This window comes from Neophocaena asiaeorientalis, unplaced genomic scaffold, assembly GCF_003031525.2.
Source record: "Neophocaena asiaeorientalis asiaeorientalis breed wild unplaced genomic scaffold, Neophocaena_asiaeorientalis_V1.1 scaffold322, whole genome shotgun sequence".
Classification (NCBI taxonomy): Eukaryota; Metazoa; Chordata; class Mammalia; order Artiodactyla; family Phocoenidae; genus Neophocaena; species Neophocaena asiaeorientalis.
The window spans coordinates 2,626,976-2,652,593 of NW_020185329.1; the positions used below are offsets into that span (position 1 = coordinate 2,626,976).

Consider the following 25,618-nt stretch of genomic DNA (forward strand, 5'->3'; position numbering starts at 1 on the left):
GAACAGATGTGATTTCTGGAGAAATGCTCCTAGAAAGAGAAAAGAACCCTGAGGAAGCTTCACAGAAGATGAGTCAACAAAGAAGCCTGAGCAGGAGCGTTCAGAGAGGCAGGAGGAAAGTCGGGGGAAAGTGGTTCCTTATAAAAAAACAAAAAGGTAGAGAGGACTCAAAAGACCAGTGTGGTCACCCTGTCACACGTCACATGGATGTTGAGGATGAGGCCTGACATGGATCCACTGCTTTGACAATTACAGTCATTCTGCCAACCTTCAGAATTCAGGACTGACCCCGGCATGGCCAGGTGTTCCTCTCGTGCTAACTGTCCCTGAGCCCAGACTTGCTAGCACTCAGCTCAGCTCCTACGTGTGCCTGGGGGACTCAGTTCAGCATCTGGACATGCCCACCGGACCATAAGCTCCAAGAGGGCTGGGGCTGCATTCTGCCCATCACTAGTTCAACGGCCCCTTGCACGATGCCCAGCACAAAATGAGCACTCAGTAACAATTTGCTGAATGCCTGGCTGAAGCCAGCTCTGTGCTGTCCTTCAGTTGTCCGGAAGTGCTGCCACTGCTTCCCCCCTTCTCCACTTACTCAGCAGAGTCAAGGGCAACGGGCTCCCTGCTCTCTGCAGCACCAGGTGATCAGTGGGCAGAGCTGTCGCAGCAGCATTGCTGAAACGGTCTCAGAGGCCACATCTGACCTTGAGCCACCTTCCTTTGTGCTTGGCTGAGCACCAAGTCGTTTACTTGTTTTTGCTGCCTTTCAAGCCTGGAGCAGTGGGCTTAGCACAAAGGAAGACACGATGGTTGTTTTGTTTTGGGGAATTGATTTCCCTTATACAAGAGTGTCACTGGTAGTCTGCATGGTGGGATGGGGGTGGAGTTGCGAGGAAAGTGGTGGGGTGGGGCTTCCTGAGTCAATGCCCAGGTCTCTTCGAGCCTTTGAAAAGGTGCATTGCCTACAAACACTGGCTGCAGGAGAAAAGTGTAGCCTGGAAGTCAGGAGGCTGAGTCCCAGTTGAGTCACTAGCCGGCCATGTGGCCTTGGGCAAGTCCCCCAACATGCTGTCTTTTAATATGTACCCCTTCTGCAAAATGTGGAGACGGCCTCAACTCCCCTGCATACATTGCACTGTGGGTGCATCTGTACTGCTGCCAGGGCCAGGGCTGGGTGGGGGGGGAAAAACCTACAAGCAGCCTCCCTCCTGGACCCATAACAGCCTCCCAGAGCACTGTCCCTAGAGCGGGGCCCAGCACCACCCTACAGTGGCCTCTCAGTCAGGATCCCTCTTGTTCCAGCCCTGGTGACACTGGCTAGGAAGCAGCTAAGACAGGTTTGGAGCACTGGCTTTGGGGTTCTACAGACGGTTTCCTCCACCGGGTGCTTGGCCATCAGCCAGACACTGAATGGCTCTGAGCCTCAGTTTCCCCACCTGCCCAATGGAGTCTTCTTACCCAAGGGGGTTTTGTGATGATCACAGGAGACAGTGCAAAGAAAGTGTCCAGTGTAGGGCCTGACACAGAATAAGCGTACAGCAAATCTTAGCTATTATAATAATAAATATTATTTATGGCTTAGATCCATACATCATTAGTACTTCCAAAAACTTAAATAAAATTAAAGATTACAGAGACCCTAGGGATATTTTTTAAGCCTTTAGTTGTAGAGATGAAGAAACGGAGACCCTAAGGGAGGGGAAGGGACTTGCCCTAAGACCCAGCGACTTAAATAGGACCGAGAGCAAGGAGTCCAGCTCCTTCACAGGATGGGTCATGAGGCTCCATCCCCAGCCCCTACAAGGGACCTGGCTGGGGCAGACACCAGCCCATGACACCCTTGGCTGTGAGAACCATGGTATTTGACTCACCAAGGCTCTTGCCCCCAAACACTGCCCTATCTGGAACATAAACAGGGCTTCTGGCAGAGGGTTCTGTCCTCAGCAGGCACTCAACAGAGCCCCTGGCACGACTTGACCCAGGTCACCTCCCTGTTCTGGGCCTGTTTCCTTATGTGGGACAAAATGGTCTTTAAGAGCCTCCCAGTTCTGACATTCTGTAGTTTCAAGAAAGGCGCTCAATTAACCACAAACAAGTGGCTGGAAACCTCAGTTAACTGGAACCTTTCCAGCCATTCCTTCCTTGGGAGAAATAGGCAGCGCACAAGAAAGCATAACCATCAACCATCCTTAGTAGTGTTTCCCGGTTCGCCAAGTGCTTGGGCCTAATTTACCTCATTGGCTACTTCCTTGCTCTGCAGACAAGCAGACGGGTTCAGAGCAGCCCCAGGTTTTCCCAGTGAGGACCAGAGCTCAGAAGCAAAGCCAGCATGTAGAGCAGTGTCGTGCATGGAGTACTTGCTCGATATTGGCCCACCAACATGGAATCCAGGCAAGAGGAAGGGGTTCTGCCCTGGATGGGGAGCCTGGGGGCCCAGGACAAGGCCTGTGCCCACCTGTCTCTCACCAGCTGGGCCTATTGCTCTGCCTGTAAAATGAGGTGATCAGATGAAAGGTCCCGTTCCCTGCTGTGCTCTCACAGTCCCTCCCCCTCTGAACACCCAGTGGGCGGGGCCAGAATTTGCCTATGGTCTGCCCTCCACTCCTAGAAGACAGAGATACTGCCTTTATGTGTCACCTTGTCTTCCCAAGCCCAGCCCCAAACCAAAGCAGAATAGGCTTCTGGAAATATTTATGGGAAGGAGGGGAGAAAGGAGGAAGGGAAGAAGGATGAGAGCAAAGAAGGGAGGGGGGAGGGAAGGAGGGAGGAGGGAGGGAGCTGAAGGTCTTTCAGGACTAATACTCTACGATTCCACAAAGCTAAATTCTAAGGCAATTCATACCACGCAAAATTCTAAGGCAAAACACCACGGGGGAAGCAAAGGGATGTGAAATGACATGTGAACCCCTTTTAGCCTAGGTACAGCTGACTTCCCAAAGCAGAGGCCCTGTGGGTCCGTGCTTGTGAAGGCCACCAGGCTGAGTGCTGTGGGAAGTCCCGCCTTTACGGTAGAACCTCAGTGATGCTGGTGTTAGAGACCATGGCTCACTTCCATCGCTAAGCTCACCAGTCACATGTCAGCGTTTTCCAGTCTGGAGCCTTACAGTTCCAATTCAGGAACATTATACAGCAGGATTGTGCAGTATTCAGGAACACACAGAGGGATGGATCTTATAAATAACTCCTGGTTAAAACAGAGCTGACGATAGGGAGACAGAAGAGGAAGCAAGTCGCTAAGCACTTATTGAGTTGATAACATTGGCTTGGAAACCTTAGTGCAAATGGCTGGTCTGGTTTATTTCCTTCTCATCAAAAGATCAAACGCAGGATTGAACTTGGAGGCACCAAGACTTATGTGTGTGCCTGCGGATGCGTTTGAAGGGTGTGGCTCTCCTTGGCTGACGGTGTCTCGGCGAAGATTGGAACACACAGGCCTTGCATCAGATCTCACAGTGCCGCTTAGTGGACTCGGTTGGTGGAACCTTGGTTGGTAATCCCTGGACCTCTCTGAGCCATTGTCCCCACAGGAAGGTCTGGCCGCTGGGTTGGCCTCTAAGCTCTGAGGTTCTCTACAACAATTCAGGGCTGAGGCCTGGATATAAGGCTCAGGAACCCAAAATCCTGAGTTAAATCTTAACCATGCTCACATGTCCTGTCTCCCTCTTTTCCTTTCCTCTGGGGCCTTCCTTTAGCTGCAAAGAGGCCATACAGTTTGTGCTCTCTTGGTTGCTAAAACTGAGTGGAAATGTGCTTGATTCACTTGCAATCCCCAGGGCCGTGACCTTGAGCTGTGGCCCAGCAGTGCGCTACCCATGCGCAGGTGGGGGGCGCTCGGCATGGAGCTGACTCCGCCTGGCCCCCAGCCCAGCCTCCCAGCCCACAGGACCCAAGCCCGAAGCCGAGCGTCCGAGGGCGTGCCAGCCTCAGCGCCAGGCCTTCGCCCTGCCCTGCGGGTGGGCGGGCGAGGAGGAGCGAGGTTCCGTGTGCCGGGCTGGCGGGCAGCCTGCGCCGCCCTCAGCAGCAGTTGCAGGTGCCCGTGTGCACGCGCAGGATTCCGCGGCTGTGCAGATGCAGGAAGTTGAAGATCTCGGAGGGCATGGCGTGGAAGCCCGGGCGGGGCTTGACGTTGTCATAGTAGTGGTGGGTGATGTAGAGGCCCGAGGGGTTCATGGGGAAGGCCCAGAAGCCGAACAGGTGCACCTCCTCGCACAGTTCCAGCGCCGCCGTGACCAGGATGAGGCCGGTGCTGATGCGCTTGGCGCGCACCCCGAGGCTAAGCCAGTAGCGCGACACGTTGACCAGGTACTGCGGGTGGAAGTAGTACACGGCCTGCGGCGACTCGAAGTCGTCCAGCACGTACTTGACGCGGATGGACACGTCGGTGTTGCGCGTGTTGTAGAATGCAGGCAGCAGCACGGACGCGTTCTCGTACACCTGCAGCACCCGGTAGAAGGGCCGCCGCCACTTCTCCAGCTTGTGGAACCTGGCGGGAGCGCAGGGTGAGACGGGGCCCCGGGACCCTCCGCTTGCCCCACGCCTGCACACTGGGGTCTTTTCAAAGGACGTAGGAGCCCCTCAAGGCCACCCCCGCTTCTTTCGGCTCAGTCACTTAGCAGATGAATGTCCACCTTCCTCCGGGACGGTTATATTTTTGTAAGTGAGTGCCGGAGAGGGCAATCTGGACCCAAAGGGTCAAATATCTCGTGTGTGGTTGCAGGGGAAGGGTAATACTTAACCCATACGGCTGAGGGTGCCCGGGGTGGGCTCAGAGGGGAAGGGGCGAGGGAGTGGAGGCTTTCCCTAGAGTCCTCAGGACTCACCTGTCCTGCCTTCCCCAAGGACTCAGCTGTCACTGCCTTCCCCCAGTGAAGAACACCAAACCAGCTGCCTGTCCTCTGAGCCCTTCCTCCCCTCGCTCGCCTTTCTCTTTACACTGAACAGCCCTCCCAGCTGGCTCACTGCGCACCTCTCTGAATGCTCCCTCACTCAGCTGACTCCTTGTAAATGTGCCCGGGCATCTGACCGGATTTAACAACTCCCCCTCCTCTTACCCTTCATCTGACCTGGAGGTGTGACTATGCCCCAGTTGGAGTTTTAACCCCATTAGCCCCTCCCCCAGGCCTCCCAGACGACCCCAGGAGGGGAGTCAGGAGAGGGGGGTTGAGGTCTTTGCATGAGGCTTCTCCCCACTGCCAGGCGGACACACTGTGTAGGGAGCTGCCTGCCCCCGTCACACACTGGAAAGCTCTCTGGCCCATCTCTAGGGAAAGAGACCAGTGCTGTCCAAAAGAAATATAATGCAGGCCACAAATGTAATTTTAAATGTTCTAGGAAGCACATTTAGAGAAGTAGAAAGAAGTAGGTGAAATTAATTTTTACAATAGATTTTATTTAACCTGATATACCCCGAATACTATCATTTTAATATGTAATCAATATAAAAATGTAATAAGGCACGGCCCATCCTCTTTTTCATATTAAGCTTTTTAAATCAAGTGTGTGTTTTGCACTTACAGATGGCACATCTCAATCTGGATAGAGCCCAGTGGCCACACGTGATGAATGGCTATCATATTGGACAGCACAAGTTTAGAAAGAGGGCCACTGACCTCTCTGTGATGATGCTGGGGTTCACCGTGACCACATCTGTCTTCACCCCTACATCCATGGTGTACTTCTCCGAGATGGGGGGTAGGTTGCACCTGCAGAAGAGATGAGGCAGCCCGACTGCATGTGGTATGTCATTCTAGATGGAGACGGGGAGCTGGGGTGTGGCGAAGAAAGGGCTGGTGATCACGTGGGCAGAGGGACACAGAGGAAACCAGCTGGGTGGAATCTTCGTGCCTGGGCATGGAAGGGCAAGTTCAACCCCTTCCCTCACCAACCCTGGGTGACCCAATGGCTGTAGATCCACGACCCATGAGATCCCACTGCAGCCTCAACCTAAGTCTCTTTGCTTTAAACTCTCATTTTGAACCTATCTTCTTCACCCAGGCTAAAGAGGTAAGTGAGGGTCCCCAAAGAGATAAGAAGGGCTTCTACATAAGGAAGAAGAAATACAAGGACAAGTGTCTAGCTTAGGTAAGGCCAGGGTGAAGCTCATATTGGTGTCAGCCACAAGACTACCCTGGTTCCAAGCGGTGCTTCCAGAAGAGTGGAGCCCAGCCAGAGAGGTGGCTGCCCAGACGACCTCACCAACAGATCTGCATGACCCCTGGGAGTCCTCAGTGTCTTCACATCTATTATGCCATTTGCTCCCATTCTGCAGATGTGGAGACTGAGGACCTGAGAGATTCAACCCCTTGCAAGGGACAGAGTTAAAGGGGGAAGGGACAACCCAGAGCATGAGGTCTGCAGGGGTGGGGAGTGGGGATTGATCACGTAAATGGCAGCATTAGCAGGCTGGGGAACCAGAAAGGGGACAGGCACGGAGGGGGAGGGCCGTGGCAGGTGCAGACCCGGGGCAATTCTTACCGGAAGACAAAGTCAGCGCTGTTGATCTCCCTCCCGCAGCGGCTGTTCTTTAGGATGCCCCCGTTGCCCACCACGGCACATTTCTTAAATTGGGACCGGTAGTAGGGCATGTCCTGGGGAGACAGGGGCACAGCTGTCAGAGGCGATGCCCCCCCTGCCTTCATCTGGTGCTCTCACCTCTGCGCCCACGTCCACCTCCACTCCTCGTAGCCTCACAAGACAGCCTTGTAGTAAATGTGGGAGAAAAGTGGTTATTCCACTTTGCAGGTGAAAAGAAAGGTCAAAAGCTTCGTTCTCAGTTCCACGGGCAATTAGGAATGAGCTAGAACTGGAAGCCAGATCTCCACAGCCTTTTTCAATAAGGCCTGGGATGCCTCCGGTTTCCAGAAAGATGAGAGTACAAGTTATGGCTAACCCTGCTTGCCTTTGGTTTTCCCAGTGGAAGCTCAGCTTCTTTTACTTCTAATCCACATATTTTAATGGTTAATACAGACCTTCTGCGAGATGACAGCAGCAGAGATGTGGCAGAGCCACCAGGGACCAGGGCCCTAAACCTAGCCCTCACCCCTTTCAGCTTAGGGTAAGGTACAGACCCTCCCTCTGCTCTGTGGGGAGGGCACAGGCCTGGGATAGAAAGGTCATATAGACTGGGACAGATGCCAGGACTTGGTAGCAGCTGAGACAACTGACGGGGGTGGGCAAGCAAGGCCACACAAGGGGAGCAGTGAGAGGCAGGGACACTGGGATCTCTGTCAAGAAAAAGCGTTGAGCACAGAGAGCTCAGGACTCACTCCAGTAATGATGACAGCCACGGGGGCACTGGGAGGGAGCATCCCCCAGCGCTCCAACCCGGTCATGCCTCGGCTGGTGGTGTTACCTTGGTCTGGGCACTGGCTGCCCACAGAGACTCCCTGGGCATGCTTTCCAGGGGACCACAGGCAAGTAGGCGGGAAAAAGCAAATACTGGCCTGATTAGGAGACCTGGTTCTAGGCCACGTCCCCATTCTAGGCCTCGTGGTGGGACCAGGCAGGCTCAGGGCACGAGTGTAGACCTGGAGTCCAGGGTAGGGTGACCAACCATCCCAGCTGGCCCAGGACTAGGGCACTTTGCTTGGGATGCAGGACTTATATTTGGTCAAACCAGGATTGGGCACCCTAGTCAACGGACCCAGTTCAATCCGGGTTTTGCCCCACAATGAGGTGAGGAAACCACGGACATGTGTTTTGAGCCCTCGGTGACTTGGTTTTGTAAATTTTGTAAAGTTTATTACAAATTAAACTTTGTAGTTTGTAAAATAAGAATAGTAACGTGTATTTCCTGTGACTCTACATTTGAGATGATGTAAAGCAGAGCTTCTCAACTTGGCACTACTGATACTTTGGAGCAGCTCGTTCCTTGTGGCGGGGCTGGCTGTGCAGTGTAGAATGTGTAGCGGCATCTCTGGCCTCTTCCCACTAGATGCCAGGAGCACACCCCCCCCCATCATGACAAGCAAAAGCATCTCCAGACATTGCCAAGTGTCTCCACCTCCCTGCCCCCCACGTTGAGAACCACTGGAGTAGATGAAAAGCTTACCCACTGCAGGGCTTGGCACAGAGGTGTCTCTGCAAGGGGACCAGGTGGTTATTACGGGATGGCCCTGAAGTTACCCTCCATCTCTGTCACCCAGAGGCTGCCAGGCAGCTTTCCTCCTATCTCACACCAGCTGGCCAGCCCTGCGTGACAGTGGCCTTGGTCAGCACCTGGGGCTTACGTTGGAACCAACTTCCAGACAAGTGTCACGGAAAATCCCAGTACAATGGGATCATCAGCAATTAGGCTAAATCCAAAGGAGATGCTGCACCTGTCTGTGGGAGACTGTCCTTCTTCATGGCACATTTTCCCCGGAGGGACAGGCTCCGGGAACCGGGACGGGGAAAACAAGGGCGTCTCATGGCCAGTGCGGGGAACTGCACTGTTTGACTTTGACCAGAGAAAGAATAAAAACAAAGTCCTTTTTGGAGAGATCATCAAGGGCTTTTTATGTTCTATGTCAGTGTTTCTCACACTTCTGTAAATCGAAAACTACCTGGGTACTTTCTGAAAATACACATTCTTAGCTCCATCCCAGAACCACAGAATCAGAAGCTTCAGGGTCAGGGTAGGAGCCCAAGAAGCTGCCTATTTTTCAACCCCCCCAAAAAAACTCACCTTAGGGAAGTTTGGGAAATACTTCTACATCACATGCTCTAATTCGGGGGTGGTAAATTACGGCCTGTGGGCCACATCTGACCCACCACCTATTTCTGTACAGCCAGCAAGCTAAGAATAGATTTTATATTTTTTCAAGGGTGGGAAAAAAGAATACTTTGTGATGTGTAAAACATATAAAATTCAAATTTCAATGTCTAATGGGAACTAAAGCGTTATTGGGACCCAGCCACACTCTGTTGCTTACTCGTGTCTGTGGCTGCTTCATGCTAGAACGATAAAGGTGAGTAGCTGTGACAGAGACCATATGGCCTGCGCGTTTGGCAACCCCTGTTCCATTTCCCTGGGCCTCAGTGGCCCATCCCCACGGCCCTCCTTGCATCCATATGTCATACCCGAGCTGTGTGTCACCCACTGGCATTACCTGCAAGTTCACCTGCTGTCACCAGTCTCACGTTCCAGGCCTTGAAAGACCCACCTCGTAAAGACGACTCACACCCCATCGTCCTCCAGCGCTGCTGTGGGAGGGTATGTTTGACACCCGTCCACCTCCAGCTCCTCCCCATTGCTCCCCTCCACCCCCCCAGGCCCAGTCATACCAGTGCACTCTGGTGCTCGTAGCAAGAAGCAATTATACTCCAATAAAGATATTTTTTTAAATAAATAAATAAATAAAAAGGAATGCAGGGAACCCCTGGGCTTTGCTTCATTAGCACTCCCCGGAGCAGGGCAGCCCAGCCCCGCACATTTCATCCAGCAAGAACTGAACCCACCCCACCCCCTAGTTTGCTAGAACGCCAGCAGTTCTACAAACTGGACCCACTAAACCCTGCCCTGGGCCGGCACTCTCCAGGGGGTGCCTATAAACACCTTGCATGGAACCTTCCTCTTCAGGTGGTAACCATCCTCATCCGCTGAACATACAGGCACCAGGGTCCCTTCTCCAAGGGTCTGGTGCCACGACTAGGCCAGAAGCGCCTGCCTGCGCCTGGGTTCTGTGACCTGAGCACTTTGCTCACGTGGGTCACTCATTCTGTGGTCCCCCTGGCCAAGGAGCCTCGTGCTGGCCCTGAATGAACAGCCTCCCTCCAGGCTTCTCATAGGTGAAGGAAAAAATAATAGTAAACGTCTCTCTTGTTTAAGTCTCTGATATTTTAGATTTTCTGTTCTAAGTAGCCAAACCTATTCCTAGTCCAAACCCCGGTGTTACAGACAGTGAGAGTGGAGCCTTGGAAGACAAAAAGGACTGCCCAAGGTCAGCCAATAAGAGATCAACCTTTCAGCGCTTTGCTTTGTATGGTTTGCGCTTTCCTGTGCACACAACCTTTGCGTGTACATTTTTTAAAATTATTAATTAATTTATTATTTATTTTTGGCCGTGTTGGGTCTTTGTTGCTGCGCACAGGCTTTGTCTAGTTGCAGGAAGCAGGGGCTACTCTTGGTTGTGGTGTGCGGGCTTCTCGTTGCAGTGGCTTCTCTTGTTGTGGAGCACGGGCTCTAGGCGAGCGGGCTCGGTAGTTGTGGCTCCAGGGCTCTAGAGCACAGGCTCAGTAGCTGCGGCACACGGGCTTAGTTGCTCCGCGGCATGTGGGATCTTCCCGGACCAGGGCTTGAACCCGTGTTCCCTGCATCGGCAGGTGGATTCTTAAGCTCTGCGCCACCAGGGAAGTCCCTGCATGTACTTTTTTGCTCTTGTGCCTCCTTCGGGATGGGGACAAATGCTTAATCCTGCTCCCAGATAGCTTTGGGATGTTCTCTGCAAGCAAGGGAATAACCAAGACTTCACAACCACTTTCTTGCCAACAGTCATTCAAATAACAGCCAGTTGGCATTCTTTGTGCTCCGACAGAACCCCCAGGAACCCCGGAGGACGGTCTACTGAGCCTAAGAGAATGGCAAGCCAGGACCAGGACAGCTGGGTGCAGGGCACAGCTGAGTGATGCCACGCCACACGGGCATGGCCACAGAGGGCCCTACTGGGTCAGCTCCATTGTCCCACCTGGACCGCCCTGCCCAAAGCAGCACCTTGGGAAACATGTGGAAGATCTCCCGGTTGATGTGGTAGATGCCGCTGGTGTCCACCTCATACTTGAGTTTCGTCCCCAGGGGCGTGTTCTTCTGGGTGGTGAAGAGGAAAGAGGGGGCATTGCAGCACCTGGACAGAGTGGACCTGCCGGGCAGGAGATAGAAGGAGAGAGACCAGTGACACAGGGCAGGGCAGAGCCTCTCAGAGAACTGAGGGGTCATGGAACTGAGGTCCCTTGGGGAGGCCAGGGAGCGCCATACTTTCCCACCCACCCCTGCCCCTGCCCCCGCACCTCTGCTTCAGTATTCCTCCCAATGCCCAAGCCTTTCAGGGTCCAGCCTGGTCTCCCTCTGTGAGCTCCCAGCTGCCCTGTCCCCACTGGCCGCATTGGCCTCTAAAGGCCCAGAGCACAGACTGGGCACCGCTTGCCTCATCATCTGTCAACTCCCTCTCCGCCTGAATGAAAGCGCCTGCGTGGCAGGGACCCTGCCTCTCTGGATCCTGCACAATGGCAGACACGTGGGGGTCAGCTACCAAAGTCCTGCCAACTGCGGGCTGAAGCATTCCCCACATGAGATTTCACAAGAGCCGCTAAGCCTTCTACTACTTCTCAGAAATGCTTCCTTATCAGCTCTAAAGGAAAACACAGGCATGAGAGCTCTTCCTTGGTTTTTGGCCCCCATATCTGACTCCAGACAAGGCTAACCCTGTCTGATAGGGTCAAAAAGCAAGACATACACAGTCAACAGAAATGTGCCATTTCAGTGATTTACAAACTGTCTTAGGAATAGGGGAGGGTCAGAAATTGGGATGGTGGGTTGATACTAGATGACTGCCTGCAGAAAGTGGAACCTGGCTTCCAGAAGTTTTAAGGAGTTCATTATTTAAAAAAAAAAAATCGCTGTGGTTTTCACTGACAAAAACACTCAGACATGAGCTACAGAAAGGTTAGAGCTCAGACGATGCAAGCAGGCTTAAAAAAACAGCCTTCAAGGGAGAGTGGGGCTGTGAGGCAGGCTTGGGAGCTAGTCAGGCCAGAGAATCCCGATTTCCTCTTCTCTGCGGCTAGTGTTCTGCCCGGCAATGTATTCTCCCAGGGTGCCTGCAAGGCTTGGTGATGGGGTCAGATCCTAGGTACACGCTGCTCCCCTATCCTGGGGACCCAAAGCCCCACCCTGGCTGCAGAGGGGCTGGATTTGACAAAGGATGCAAAATGCCACCCTCTCACAGGGGGCTGTGAGCCCACGAGGACCCACTTTCTCCACAAACAGCAGCAGGGGGCCAGTACACGCTGGCCTTCGTCCCCCAACACTGGCTCTGGGCACAGTTACATCCAGCCTCTGGGCAGCCCTGGGAGGAACGGAACGCCATCCCCATGGAGTCTGGATGATGACCACTAACTAAAGTTGAGGACGAGCTTTCTGGAAAACCCACACCGAAGATGTGGCATGGAAACTTGAGCCGCCAACCTGGTGTCAGGAGGCCGGGCTTCTAGTTTCTGCTCTGCCCCCACCAGCTGTGGGGCTTCGGGCAGGTCTCTTCCCCTCTCTGAGCCTCCGTTTTCTCAACTGTAGAATGCAGGGCTGGCTCTTCTGACCCTCTGTAATCCTGTGACTCCAGATTGCCAAAGCCAGGAAGGCTGCACCCATTGTTTTTTGTGACTTTATCTCTTGCAGGGACTTCACTGGGGAGCTCAGTTCGCTGCTGGCCATAGAGAGCGGTCTCTGCTGGGGAGGGTTGGGTTTTAAAATGTGACTGAGGCTTCCCAGGGGCAAGGCCAGAGGCCTGGCCAGGCAGGAGCCATAGGTCAGCATTACAAACAAGCATCTGGCTGGTCCAGAAACTCCATTTTGTCAGCCCACTGGCGAGTACCCAAGTGAGGGAGACTGACTCAAACTAGCCAAGCTCACGAGTGACTGATGTATTAACCAGAATGCCAGAGTGCCCATTTGTAAGCAGCAGGGCGGGGGAGGGCCTCTGTTACAGGATTCCTTTCCTGTCACTGGAATGCTCATGCCTGTGTTCTAGCACACTCCCGCATTCCACGCCACTTCACTGCACCAGGTGCTTGCACCTAAATTAAGAATCTTATCATCATTCAACGAGCTTGTAATGAGAGCAAAGGGGGACGACCCACTGGCCTTGAAGCTTTTCCCATTCAGAGCATAGCAAGACTGGATGTCCCTTCTCTTTCCCCCACCACCAGAAAGGTCTCAGCTCCCCCAGAGCCTCTTCCCGGATCGTGCTGGCTGATCCCTGCCAAAGGCTCCCCCGCGGATCCTGGTTTTTCTCTTGCCACACCATTTTCTCGTTGCTACATTACTTCCTTAGGTATGTGAGTCCCACTGGCGAGGCTTCTGTCCAGCTCTCAGCCTGGACAACATCCTTTGGCATCTCACTGACCTCGTCCACGCTGAGTTCGATTTCAGTGTGCCCTCAGTGTGCTTGGGCCTCCCCGTCATGCACCACCCTCAGTATCGCTTCGCTCTAAGGGCGGAATTGGGGCTGCGTTTACAGCACAGACCTTGGACCCGTTGCCCACATTCTAGTCTATGGTACGTGGGTCTCTGCAAACTACTGCCGGGCCTTAGCTGGGTTTCTGCAGAGTCTCCTAGAGGCATCCGGTTGGGGGCTGCTGGCACCTGCAGCACGTTCCCAAAACGTGCCACTTAAAACTGCCTCTCAACTTGGCCCAGAATTGCAACAAACTGGAACAAATGACTTATACAGAAAATACAAAATACTTAGCGTTATTTGCTTTTCACAGCTTCCCGTGTAGGATTCCTTCATGCAGATGGCTCTTCAGCACATTCAAACTACAGCCTGAGTTGCTAAAATCCGATTTATACACACATTCCCAGGATTCTGTCAATTCCATTCAATAAGGTCTACCCTGCACTAAAAACATACCATTAACTCCTAGAATTTTAGAGTGGAGAGGCCCCTATAGCTCACCACTAATCACAGAGACTGTCTGGACATCTGCTAGGCTCTCAAAGACAGGAGAACATTAAGATACAGCTCTTGCCTCCTGGGAGCTTATAACCTGTCAGTTTCGGTTAGAGAGCAGTTAGGGAATAAGCTACAGCAGGGCTCAAATGGCTGGTCTAGGCTGTAGAAGCCCAAGTGCTCTGAGAAGGAGAGGACTGCTAAGTTAGAGCAGCTGCCCGAGGAGCGGGGTGGGGAACGGGGTGAGGCCTGGAAGATGCTTCATGTAGCTGAACGCACGGGCCTCCTGGAGACCTCAAGCACTTCACCTCACAGTCAGGGGCTGTACTGGAGACAATAGCACTGACCACACAGGGCTGCTGCTAGGACTAAGGGCGGGGACATGGTGGACAACACTCAGCAAGATGCCAGCCTCAGCCTGTGTGCTGAGTCAGAACCTCCCCACTCCCAGATTCCAAAGCCCAATCAGAGCCAGCTCTGGGGAAGATGTCCCTGGGGGCTGGCCTTGCAGGACGGGGGAGCTCTGAAGAGGTGCCTGGGAGGACCATATGAACAGAAGGGCTGGGGAGCACAGATGAGTCATAGATACTTGAACTGGTTGGCTTCAGAGATGTTCATCGCCCATTTGCACATCTGGAGGCTCTTCCACCTGTCGAACAGCTCCAACTGCTTCACCCTTGGGAGTGGAGGACAGAGAGTGCATGAAAGGGCCAGGCTGAACAATATCATCATCCCCAAACATGCTCCCTTCCTCTTCCCCCTTATGCCAAATCCTGGACTGGTCCTTTGTATTAACTGTATTTTCTAATTTGCTATACTCTTGATTCTCTGACATCTGAGGACTTGTGAATTCCTAGAGATAGCAAACCACTCTCCTGCAAGCATGTCTTCCATACACACCTCAGCTAGTCCAGAGCCTACACCTTCAATCACCTCCTTTATGAACAGAGCCACTAGTCCCTGCCCTCATCAGCCCAGAGCTAAGGATCAGACAACCAGGGGCAGTCCTTATGCCCCAAAGCCCACTGAAATTATTCAAACTAGCCAATCGTGAACTTTTTTATCCTGCCTTGTCCATTCCTTTCCACGAAAACCACAATAAAGGGTCTCACCTCTGCTTTCCCCTCATCCCTTTACCTCCTGACCAACCCTGGTGCTTCCCCATGTGTCCCTGCATGGTGTGCCATGCCTTCTGTCTCTAGGAATCTGTGAGCATAAGAACGTCTTCCTTCACAATAGCCTTTTGCATGTCTGTGTGTCTTACTATATGTGATCAAAACAAATCCCGGAACATTTTAAAACACCTTCCTCACATGCCCACCCCCAAGGGCCTTCACAGTTCTCCCAGGAACATCTGTCTATAGAGGGTGTAAGACCACTTCCCTAAGGTCTGTAGATCACCCCACACTGTGCTCAGCACACAGTAGGGCTCATTGCAAAGGCACAATGCCCTTCACTTTCTCTTTTCTCAAGGGCAGATCACAATTTCCAGCGACAGAGAAGGAGAGGTGAGAAGCCTTTTGTCTGAACCACCATCTGCAAGGCTTTATGCCAGTTGGGTTTAGACATCTCAGCATTGTGACATCCCAAAGCACTCCCTGGAAAGGGAATGTCTAAATCATGTAGGATTCTTCCTTTGACTGAAGCCAGCAAAAAGAATTGGATCATGGAACCCTTTTCCCATTGAGCGGTGCCTCTGACTGGAGTTCTCAGGAATGCTGGGAGATGCTGGACAGACCATAAGTTCCTTAAAGGCAGAGCCATGACTTTTGTCTCCTAACCTCCCACATTCCCCATCCCACAGTTAGGCATTATACAGTTGTCCAGGGTTACCTGGCTGTGGCCCGGTTCAGATGCTGGCTTGTCTTGGACACTGATGCAAGGGGAGCCTTTAAAGGTCATTCCGGTTTGGTCATGAATGGGAAAGTGACAAGCCCCCAGGAGCTGAGTGTTATCAAAAAACTACCATTAATTGTGGTTCTTACTTTGAGGTCCACCAAAGGTCTTAAGGAAACCTATGAACCCTCTGAATTATAGGCGAAATCCCCTGTCTGTCCACCCATGTGCACATCTTAGGGAAAATCTGAAGCTTTCATCAGCTTCCAAAAAAGGTGCATGATTTCAAAAAACGGCAAATACTTAACTGTAAAGTAAAAAAACAGGTTCATTCTGCAGAGCTGTGTCCCCCTGTGTTTAACTGGAGGGGGAAACAGTTGTTCCCAGACTAGGCAAGCCTCACCTACAGAGAGAGTATATGACTGGTGCAGGGAGGGATGATTGCAGGAAAAGTCATACAGGATGGTGACTAAGTACATAGATTTTGGAACCAGAAGGGGAGTTGGGCCTCAGACCCAGTTTAGGCACTTCCTAACTATGGGACCTCAGGCAGGCTATGTGACTGCTCTGAGCCTCAGTTTTCTCGCCTAGAAAATGGTCATAACACTAGATTATTGCTCACCCGCCCAGATTTGTTAAGACTACTAACTAAGACGATGCAATAAATGACTAAGAATGGTGTCTGGCACGTGGAAAGTGCCCTACAGGTGTAAGTTATTATTACTGTTAAACTAAGCTGTCTTGACAATGCTGACTCACAGCCCCCTGTACTTTCCCCTTCTGTAAAACCCATAACCTGCCATTACCTATGCCTGATACTTCCCACTAAATAGTAAATACCCTGGGGCAGGGGATCATGCCTGACTGTGACTCCAGTGCTAAGGCACATAGCAGATGAGTGGTAAATATTTGTTGAGTATATCAATAATTAATGAATGAATCAATAAGTCTGAGTTCAAATAAATTCTATAACTATTTATTGAATTCCTCGTTATGGCAGGAACTGGAGATACTGTGGTGAACAAAAAAACTCCCTGCCCACATAGACCTCACAAATGGGAAGCGAATATACAGGGATACGACACCGAAAGCACAAGCAATGAAAACAAGTGGACTCCATCAAACTAAAAACCTTCTGCACAGCACAGGAAATAATCAGCAGAGTAAAAAGACAACCCTACCAAACAGGAGAAAATATTTGCAAACCATGTATCTGATAAGGGGTTAACATCCAAAATACATAGGAACTCCTACAATGCAATAGCAAAAACACAAATAACCTGATTTTAAAATGGGCAAAAGACTTGAAAAGACATTTCTACAAAGACAACATACAAATGGTCAACGGGTACATGAAAAGGTGCTCAACACCACTGATCATCAGGGAAATGCAAATCAAAACCACAATGAGATACTACATCATACCTGTTAGAATGGCTATTATCAAAGAAACAAAAGATGACAAGTATTGGCAAGGATATAGAGAAAAGGGAACCCTCATACACTGTTGGTGGGAGTGTAGAATGGTGTGGCTGCGATGGAACACAGTATGGAGATTCCTCAAAAAATTAAACATAGAACTATCATATGGTCCAGCAAGCCCACTTCTGGAATTGAAATCGGAATCTTGAAGAAATACTTGCACCCCCATGTGCACTGCAGCATTATTCACAATAACCAGGATATGGAAACAGCCTACGTGTTCACTGATGAATGAACGGATAAAGAAAATGTATTATATACATACAATGAAATATTATGCAGCCTTAAAAAAAATGGAAATCTTTCCATATGTGACAACTTGGATGAATCTGGAGGACATTATCCTAAGTGAAATAAGCTAGTCACCGAAGGACAAATACTGCATGATTCTACTCGTATGAGGTATCTAAAATAGTCAGTCTTATAGAAACAGAGTAGAATGATAGATACCAGGGGTTCGGGGAAGGAGAAATGAAGAGTTGCTATAAAGTTTCAGTTATGTAAGACCAATAAGTTCTAGAGATTTGCTGTAAAACTTAATGCCTACAGTTGACAATACTGTATTGGACACTTACAAATTTAAGAGGGTAGATCTCATGTTAAGTATTCTTACCACAATCAGAAAAAAAACAGACCCAGATATTTAATGTCATGTTAGGGAGTGGTGAGTGCTACAAAGAAAAATGAAGCAAGGGACTTCCCCGGTGGTCCAATGGTTAGGACTCCATGCTTTCATTACCGAGGGCCCGGGTTCAATCCCTCGTTGGGGAACTAAGATCCCACAAGCCGCTCGGTGCAGCCCAGAAAACAAACAAAAAACCAAATTTAAAAAAAAAAAAAACCAAATTAATCCATTTAAAAAAAAAAAGAAAAATGAAGCAAGAGGCTCTAAGGAGGGAATACAGCCAATATTTTACAATAACTATAAATGGAGTATAACCTTTAAAAACTGTGTATCACTATATTGTACACCTGTAACTTATATAATATAGTACACCAGCTATACTTCAATTTAGAAAAAAAGAAATAATAAAAAAAAGAAAAATGAATCAGGGGTTGAAAAGTGACTATTTCAGATGGGTTGATCAGGGAAGCCTTCCCTGAAGAGGGGAATCTTGCACAAAGAACTGAAATGATGCATGAGTGAGCCACACAAACATCTGGGGAAAGAGTATTACAGGCAGAGAAGAGTGAGTGCAAAGGCCCTGGGGCAGGAACCTGCCTGGCAGCTTTAAAGAGCTGGAAGGAGTCCCTCCTCTCATCCTGATGCCTTCCTTCCAGCTTTCCCAAACCTCCCACAGCAGCTCTTGCTTATTTAGCTCATGTGACATTGGAGGAGAGGTGCCATTACACAGCGGCAACCTTGCTTACCCACTGCTGCCCTCCTTCACCCCCTGCAACCCACAGGCCCCTAGGGCAGCACCCTGAACAGCCAATGCCTCTAATGCCTCCAGAAACACAACCTTGGCAACACTGAAGGCCAGGGTCCCAAGTTCAACTGTTACCAGTGTCCAGACCCCATTCTCTGTGCCTCCAATGTCCTTGTCACACACTGGATCAAGGTCAGGGCCTGGATATCCAGCCTGGAATCCTGGTTCCATCTGTAACTGGCAATATGACCTCAGACAAGTCATTTAATCTCTCTGAGACTCAGCTGCTTTATGTGTAAGACAGATATAACCTCTGCTCTGCTGATCTCAAAGGTTGTCAGAAAGATCAAACGAGGCAATATGTATTAAAAAATTCTATAAGTTGCTTTACAAATGCACAGATCACCTTTACTCTAAGATGAAGGGTTGAGCCAGCCACTTGCCTCCTTTCACCCAAGACATGACTAATATTCCAGAAGAGGGATAAAAAAGACTAGATTGCTCTGAGAACAATCTAAAAAGAAAGAGCTCTTGGGGAAAAATGAAAATTCATTAGAAAAGTTGGAAGGTAAAGTCAAGGAATTTCTCAGAAAATAGAAGCAAAGGGCAAAGAGATAGAAAAGATGAGATTAAAAGATATTCGAGGAGCAATCCAGAAGAATACCACTCTTAGAGGTACCCGAAAGACGAAGTGGAGCAAATTGGAGAGGAGGAAATATGAAGAAATCCAAGAGAAAGTTCAAGGGTTTGGAGTGAGCTCCAGATTAAGAGGTCTCCATGAGCGTGTATCCTGAGGTCCACCATCGGGCTATTCCAGAACTGTCATGATCTGTAAAGACTCCGGACAGAAGAAAACAGGTCACCTCCAAAGGAACAACTAGTACCGTGCTCATACAGCCCCGGATACCAGAAGATGATGGAGAAGGTCTTCAGCGTTCTGTGGGTGAATGATTTTCACCTAAAATATCAACCCCACCAAACCAAAAATTAAGAGAAGAATTAGGTCATGGAGACACAGAAGGACTCAAACCCTTACCTTCCACCCACTATTTGGGGGGAATTTACTTGAAGATGGGTGGAAGCAAAATGAAGGAGTAAACCAAGAAAGAAGCAGCTCCAGGTGAATCTAACCTACGGAGGCAGAGAAGGGAAGTGACAACAGTGTGTGACCCACCAAGAGAGCAGCCTGTCCAGGATGGAGAAAGAGGATGAGGGGAAACCCTGGGGGAATGCCTGGTCGATGGACAGGCAGGAAAAAAAAAGGGGGGGGGGCATGATAGAGACAAAGTGTTCAAAGGGAAAAGATGACTAGAAGCTCGAGAAAAAAAGGGGAAAAAATGAATAGGAAAAGAGATGAGAATCACTGTTTTCTGATCTTCAAATTTTAGAGTCTGCCCATAGCAGGCCCCAAAGAGGCTTGCTATGGTTACAAATAGAATGTAAATGTTATCAGCCTTGACATTCTAAAGGTAAACTCACGGATGACTGAAGCCAGAGGCTGGAATTAAAAAGTTGGGGTAATTTTAATAGCCTCATCTTACAAAGTACAGGATCAAGAGATACTGCCAACATTTGGTAGAACAAAAAATAGGTTACTTAGGCGATTTATAGATAGAAGAACTAAAAATAGCAGTACCCCTCAACTGGGAAAAGTGGGGGGAATGGTTTGGGCTGGGTAAGGGAGCTGAATCCTCACCCACCACACCAGGACGTCAGTGAATGCTAAACACGGCATACACGGCACGCATAGGACTGAGAGGTACAAGGTAATTCCCAGAAGAAACAGCTGAGTAGCAGGCCTGGGGGAGAGGCTGTGGGGAAGGGGACCTTTGCTTTTTATTATTATAAACTTTTGTATTCTACCTGATTTTTCTAGTCGTGTGCAGGAGACGCTCACCTTCATCTCGTTCTCCCTCATCGTTCTCCCCCCTTTTCCGCCGTGGCCTCTTCTGTTCCCACCTAGGTTTCGTCCACTTTCTCACTCATTTAACAGACACATCCTGAGCCTGGGTAGGGTCAGGCAAACAAGACTCAGAAAAGTGTGGGCACAAAGGGACATCCAGGCCTGAAAGCTCTGCCCAGCCAGCCCTGCTCCCAGCCTCTCTCCTGGTCTTACTACAGGGCTCTGTGCAGGGTTCCCCAGCCCGGAAAGATGGGGAAGCGGTGGCAGGAGACACCAAGGGTGAGGTCCCAGGCATGGCCCCCATCAGTGTGTGAGCACAGACAGCAACTGGCTTAAAAACAAAGAGGCCCCAGAATGACTAAAAGTCAGCATAAACAATTTTTACAAGTATTAGGGACAATGTGATTTCGTAACAAATCATCACAGAGTAAATCCTCATTGTATTGGATATTGTCTGGGAACGAGGCCTTCACCATATGGGAATTTTCCAGCTGACTGATTTTTACCATTGACTGGAGCAGTTTTGGATCGGAATCATTCCCAGATGAATCACACACCCCACTGTCTCCTCAGATGGAATGCCAGCTGACGTTCATATACCGGAAGGGCCTCTGGGCACATCCGTCCAGCCCCTTCCATTCACAGATGGAGATTTAACGTTTTCCGGATGACTCAGGGTCTCCACCGTGAGCACCACTCCTGGCTCTGGGCTGGAGCACAGTGACGCCCACAGGTGCCCAGGTATCATCAGAAAGAGTCGGATTAGAGACCAGCCTCTGGCTTCTCCGATTCCAGCCCTGGGGGAGCCCACTGACCTCAGCTTGAGGACTCAGGAAAGGTATCACTCAGGAAAGATATCGCTTGGTATCACTGCTCCCTGATGACCCAGCAGGCTCACATGCCCCATGAACAGCCCGGCCTCTCTCCTCTCAGACCCCCAGTACCACCAGCGACAAGACTCCAGGGCCAGGGGACCACATGGAGGGCAATTGACATGGAAGAGACAGATGCGGTAAAGCTCACAGGTCGCCAGCTGGGATGGCCGCTCAGCTCAGGAGAACAGAGAGGGTGCCCCAAAGGCAGAGAAAAGAAGTAGAGCCAAACACACAGAGGACCTTTTGTCACCAACACAAGTCCCTGACAAGGGACGAAGGTTGGCCACAGATCATGGGGGGAAATGAGGTTCCCATCACACCCCGCAATGTTCAAGACTTAGGCTTGAAACAAAGGGCCCGGTAACTTCTAATATGGTCCCTAAATGGAAGCTGTGATGAGGATTATTACTGGCTGAATTATATCTCCCTCAAAATTCATCTGTTGAGCCCTAAACCCCAATATCTCAGAATGTGACTCTATTTGGAGGTAAGGTCTTTAAGAGGTGGTTAAGCTAAAATGACATCACCAGGATGGGCCCTAATCCAATATGACTGATGTCTTTATAAGAAGAGGAAGTTAAGACACAGGTACGGAGGGAAGACCCTGGGAAGACAGAGAGAGAAGATGGCCATGTATCAGCCAGAGAGAGAGGCCTCGGGAGCAACTAAGCCTGCCGACACCTTGATCTCAGACCTCCAGCCTCCAGAGCTGTGAGAAGATAAAGTTCTGTTGTTTAAGCCCCCCAGTCTGTGGTACTTTGTTATGAGAGCCATAGCAAACCAAAACAAGGACTTATACTAATGCAGAGAAAATATATGGGTAGAGGATGGGATGTGACAGAAGGATGGCCCATTTACAGGGTCTCTCAGACTTCCTGTCTAGATCTTGAAGTAACCATGAAGAAACTGTCTGCATTTAAAAATTTTAAAGATTAATTCTTTACCCTTTGAAAACTCTAAGGTATGTTCTCAGTGAAGAGTGCTCCGGCTGTCCCCAGCGAGACATTTAAGGGGCCAAGATCTTTGAGTTCTGAGAAAAGATAAGGCCCTCTGCTTATACATTTGGCTCCTGCCTGCGGGCTGGACAGACGTCTTTGTCACTAAGTCACAGCTCCTCGGCAGAGCGTATCAAACACCAATCACATTATCCTCCCCCCGCCCCCACTTGTTTAAAATCTTTCCCATGGGTGCCCATGGACCTAAGAAAAGGACAAAATCTAAATCCCGGTCCACACTGCAAGGCTCCACAAGGTCTAGCCCTGCCTGCTCCTCCAGGGACATGGCTCCTGTTGCCCCTCAGGCCAGCTCTCAGAGCCTGGAACACAGTGGGCCCCTCCTGACACAGGCCTTGGCACAAACTGTCCCCTCCAGAATCCTGTTGGCCCAGTTAACTCCTAGCGCCCTCCATGGTGTGCTCCGCTCAGGGCTGGGTGGGATGGACAGAAGGTGAGCTGCCTCCTGCGGTCCCTCTAGAAGCTATACAGACCCTCGAACAGAACAAGGACCGTGAACAACACAGCTGATCCCAGCTGGACGTTTGGCCTTATCCCCGGAGCTTTCCCGCACTACTGAGCTGATGGAGTCTGTGAATGTCAGCCCAGAAAAGCTGCTGCTGGTTCCAAAATGGAAAGAAAGGGGAGGGAGGAGAGAGAGAGGGCACATTAACATTTACTGAGCACCTACTACGTGTGCTGCTGTAGATGTGCACTGTTGGGCTATCTATTTCACATATGTTACTTCAGCTAGTCTTTACTGCAACCCTCAAAAGTAGGTAATTGTGTCCCCATTTTTATAGGTAAGGAAAGACTCAAAGAGGTTAAGTAATTTGCATAAAAATGCAGAGCTTCTAAGGCCCAGAGTCAGCTTTGGATCCCAAGTCTGCCTGACCCCAAGCTCCAAGCTCTTTCAATGACCCACATGACCTGGAAATCATGTCAAGTGGCTAAAGGAGCAGTGGCTCCTGCCTGTGGGCCATGGATGGAAGTCCTGGGATCGTGTCAGGGCCCATGAGTCCACATAAGCACCCAGCACTGCCTGGCTCCAAATCAACTGTACTTCTCCCACATCAGATGTGCAGTTGTCCCTTGAACAGCGCAAGGCTTGTAGTCAGCCCTCCCTGACCACAGCTCCTTGGCATCCGCAGATCCCACCAACATCGGACCAAGCAGCACTGCAGCATTTGCTCTCAAAAAATGTCTGCATATAAGTGCACCTGCGCAGTTCAAACCCATGTTGCTCAAGGGTCAGTGATAACTGTTTTCAAATAAACATACATCCTGCCATGATTAACATGACACAAATTCCTCTCAATTCATGGCAGTGCTGTGAGGGAGGCACATACACACTAGTGAGTCCAGCATGTAATGCGTTTTCCCTCACACAGGTTGTAAAAGAGCCACAGGTGATACACTGTTGGTGGGGAGTGGGGAGCACAGTTTTCTTGCTATTTGTATTAAAAAAAAGGTAAAAGACATCCACCCATGGGTGCTGGTTTATGCAGACCCTCTGGAAGGATGCAGGAGGATACATGGGTGGCCTCTGAGGGGCAGACTGGAGGGGGATAGCTGTGGGAAGGGGACTTCTCACTGTATATCTTTTTGTACCACTTGAATGTTGTATCCTTTAAATAATTTTTAAAAATTTAATGAATAGCAAGAGGGCAATGCTTAAGCCACAAAGTACTGAATTTCAGATAAGATGCTCCGGTGCCCTCTTCGATTTCTATCCAAGAGGAGCCCAGTGATGATAACCATGGACGCTGGTAATTGAGCCGGGGACTGGAACGCCCAGTCACCGGAGGTAACCTTGCAAACTTGGCAATTTTCATAAAACACGAACAGTTGTCCCTGCATCGAGCCCTCCAGAGCTCTTTGAATGCCAGAGGCCCCGGGGAAGCACCCTAATTCTTTCTCTGTAGTGATGCACCAAGTTTCCAGTTTCCTTGGGCCAATCCCTCACCCCCCACCCCGCCCTGCCTTGCCTGTCCCCACATGCCCCACCCTGCACCCACCACCCACCCGGCCACACTCACATGGAAAGCACCTTCACTTCCAAGATCTCGTGCCTCAGCTCCAGGCATCTCGTGGAGTTATACTCAAAAGGGCCCTCGTAAAATTCAAAGTACCTGGGGACCAATAGGGACAGAGGTTACTACGCAGAGAAGCGGCCAGACTTTCAGGGACCTCTCGGGGCTCTTGTTTTCGGGAGGCGGGGGGCAGAGGGGTGGTATCTGGCCAAATTAATAGAGCAAACCAGCCCACCCCAGCAGACGACCTGAAGAGGGTCTGTTTCCAGGACTGCTGGCACCCTCTGGCCTGATCACTTGGTGGCTGATGACCCTCAGCACCCCCATCAACCTGGAAGTATAAGCATGAACCCATTTCAGTAAATCATGACATTTAGAAGCAGGTTTGGCTCCACGTGGTGGCTTCGAAGGAGAAAGAGGATGCTCTGGGCATGTTCTCATTTGCGTTCTTCCTCTGACCAGTCATTGATGGAGGCAGCCCTGGGAGCCGGGGCAGTGAGGCTACAGGTCTTCAGCTGGTCCTGCCCTTTCCTGCTCTTTTCTCCTTTCTCCTCCACTTGGGAGAAGTGTCACACAACGACAGTCACAAGCATAGCTGAAAAAACACAAGCTGCTTTTTCTACTATAAAAAGCATTTGTTTCCATTAGCTCACTGATGCCCATGCTCGCGCTGTGACTAGGTGAGACTCTTTCTTTCTCCCCATTTGGCAGCTGAGAAAACTGAGGCTAAACAGGTGGCACTCCAGGTGGTGCTGTCAGTGTAGAGGGGCCCGAGCCCACTCCCACACCAGCTGGCTCCAGGCATGTCAGAGTCACCTCGCAGTACTTTCTGCAGCTTCACGCAGAATAACAGTAGCAATTTCAGCCAATACTGCTGAGCCCTTGTCATGGGCCACGTTCAGGGCCCGGCACTCTACGTGGAAGCATTCACTTTTCTTTCTTTTTAATTGAAGTATAGTTGTTTACAGTATTATGTTAGTTTCAGGTATACGGCATGGTGATTCAGTATTTTGCAGATTATATTCCATTATAGGTTATTACAAGATAATAGATATAGGGCTTCCCTGGCGGCGCAGTGGTTGAGGGTCCGCCTGCCAATGCAGGGGGCGTGGGTTCGTGCCCTGGTCTGGGAGTATCCCACGTGCCGCGGAGCGGCTGGGCCCGTGAGCCATGGCCGCTGGGCCTGTGCGTCCGGGGCCTGTGCTCCGCGGCGGGAGAGGTCATGGCAGTGAGAGGCCCGCTTACACAAAAAATTAAAAAAAAAATTTTTTAAAAAGATAATGGGTATAATCCCCTGTGCTATACAGTATATCCTTCTTGTTTATCTATTTTACATACAGTAGTTTGTATCTGTTAATCTTATATTCCTAATTTATCCCTCCCCCCTTCCCTCTCCCCTTTGGTAACCACAAGTTTGTTTTCTAAGTCTGTGAGTCTGTTTCTGTTGTGCATGTACAATCATCTGTATTATTTTTTAGATTCCACATATA

General features: G+C 50.4%; 1 protein-coding gene across 2 annotated transcripts in view; it reads right to left on the reverse strand.

Annotated features, from left to right (window-relative positions):
* Positions 1-1,580: 1,580 nt before the first annotated feature.
* The window catches only part of ST8SIA5 (ST8 alpha-N-acetyl-neuraminide alpha-2,8-sialyltransferase 5), a 62,963-nt gene continuing 38,925 nt past the window's right edge, over positions 1,581-25,618 (reverse strand). For both annotated transcript variants that reach the window (XM_024734693.1, XM_024734694.1), the window contains 6 exons: positions 24,135-24,227; positions 14,227-14,313; positions 10,688-10,832; positions 6,472-6,584; positions 5,607-5,699; positions 1,581-4,480 (listed from right to left, as the gene is read on the reverse strand). In XM_024734693.1, coding sequence (XP_024590461.1) covers positions 4,012-4,480; positions 5,607-5,699; positions 6,472-6,584; positions 10,688-10,832; positions 14,227-14,313; positions 24,135-24,227 — 1,000 coding nt within the window. In that variant the 3' untranslated portion in view covers positions 1,581-4,011. The remainder of the gene's footprint in view (positions 4,481-5,606; positions 5,700-6,471; positions 6,585-10,687; positions 10,833-14,226; positions 14,314-24,134; positions 24,228-25,618) is intronic.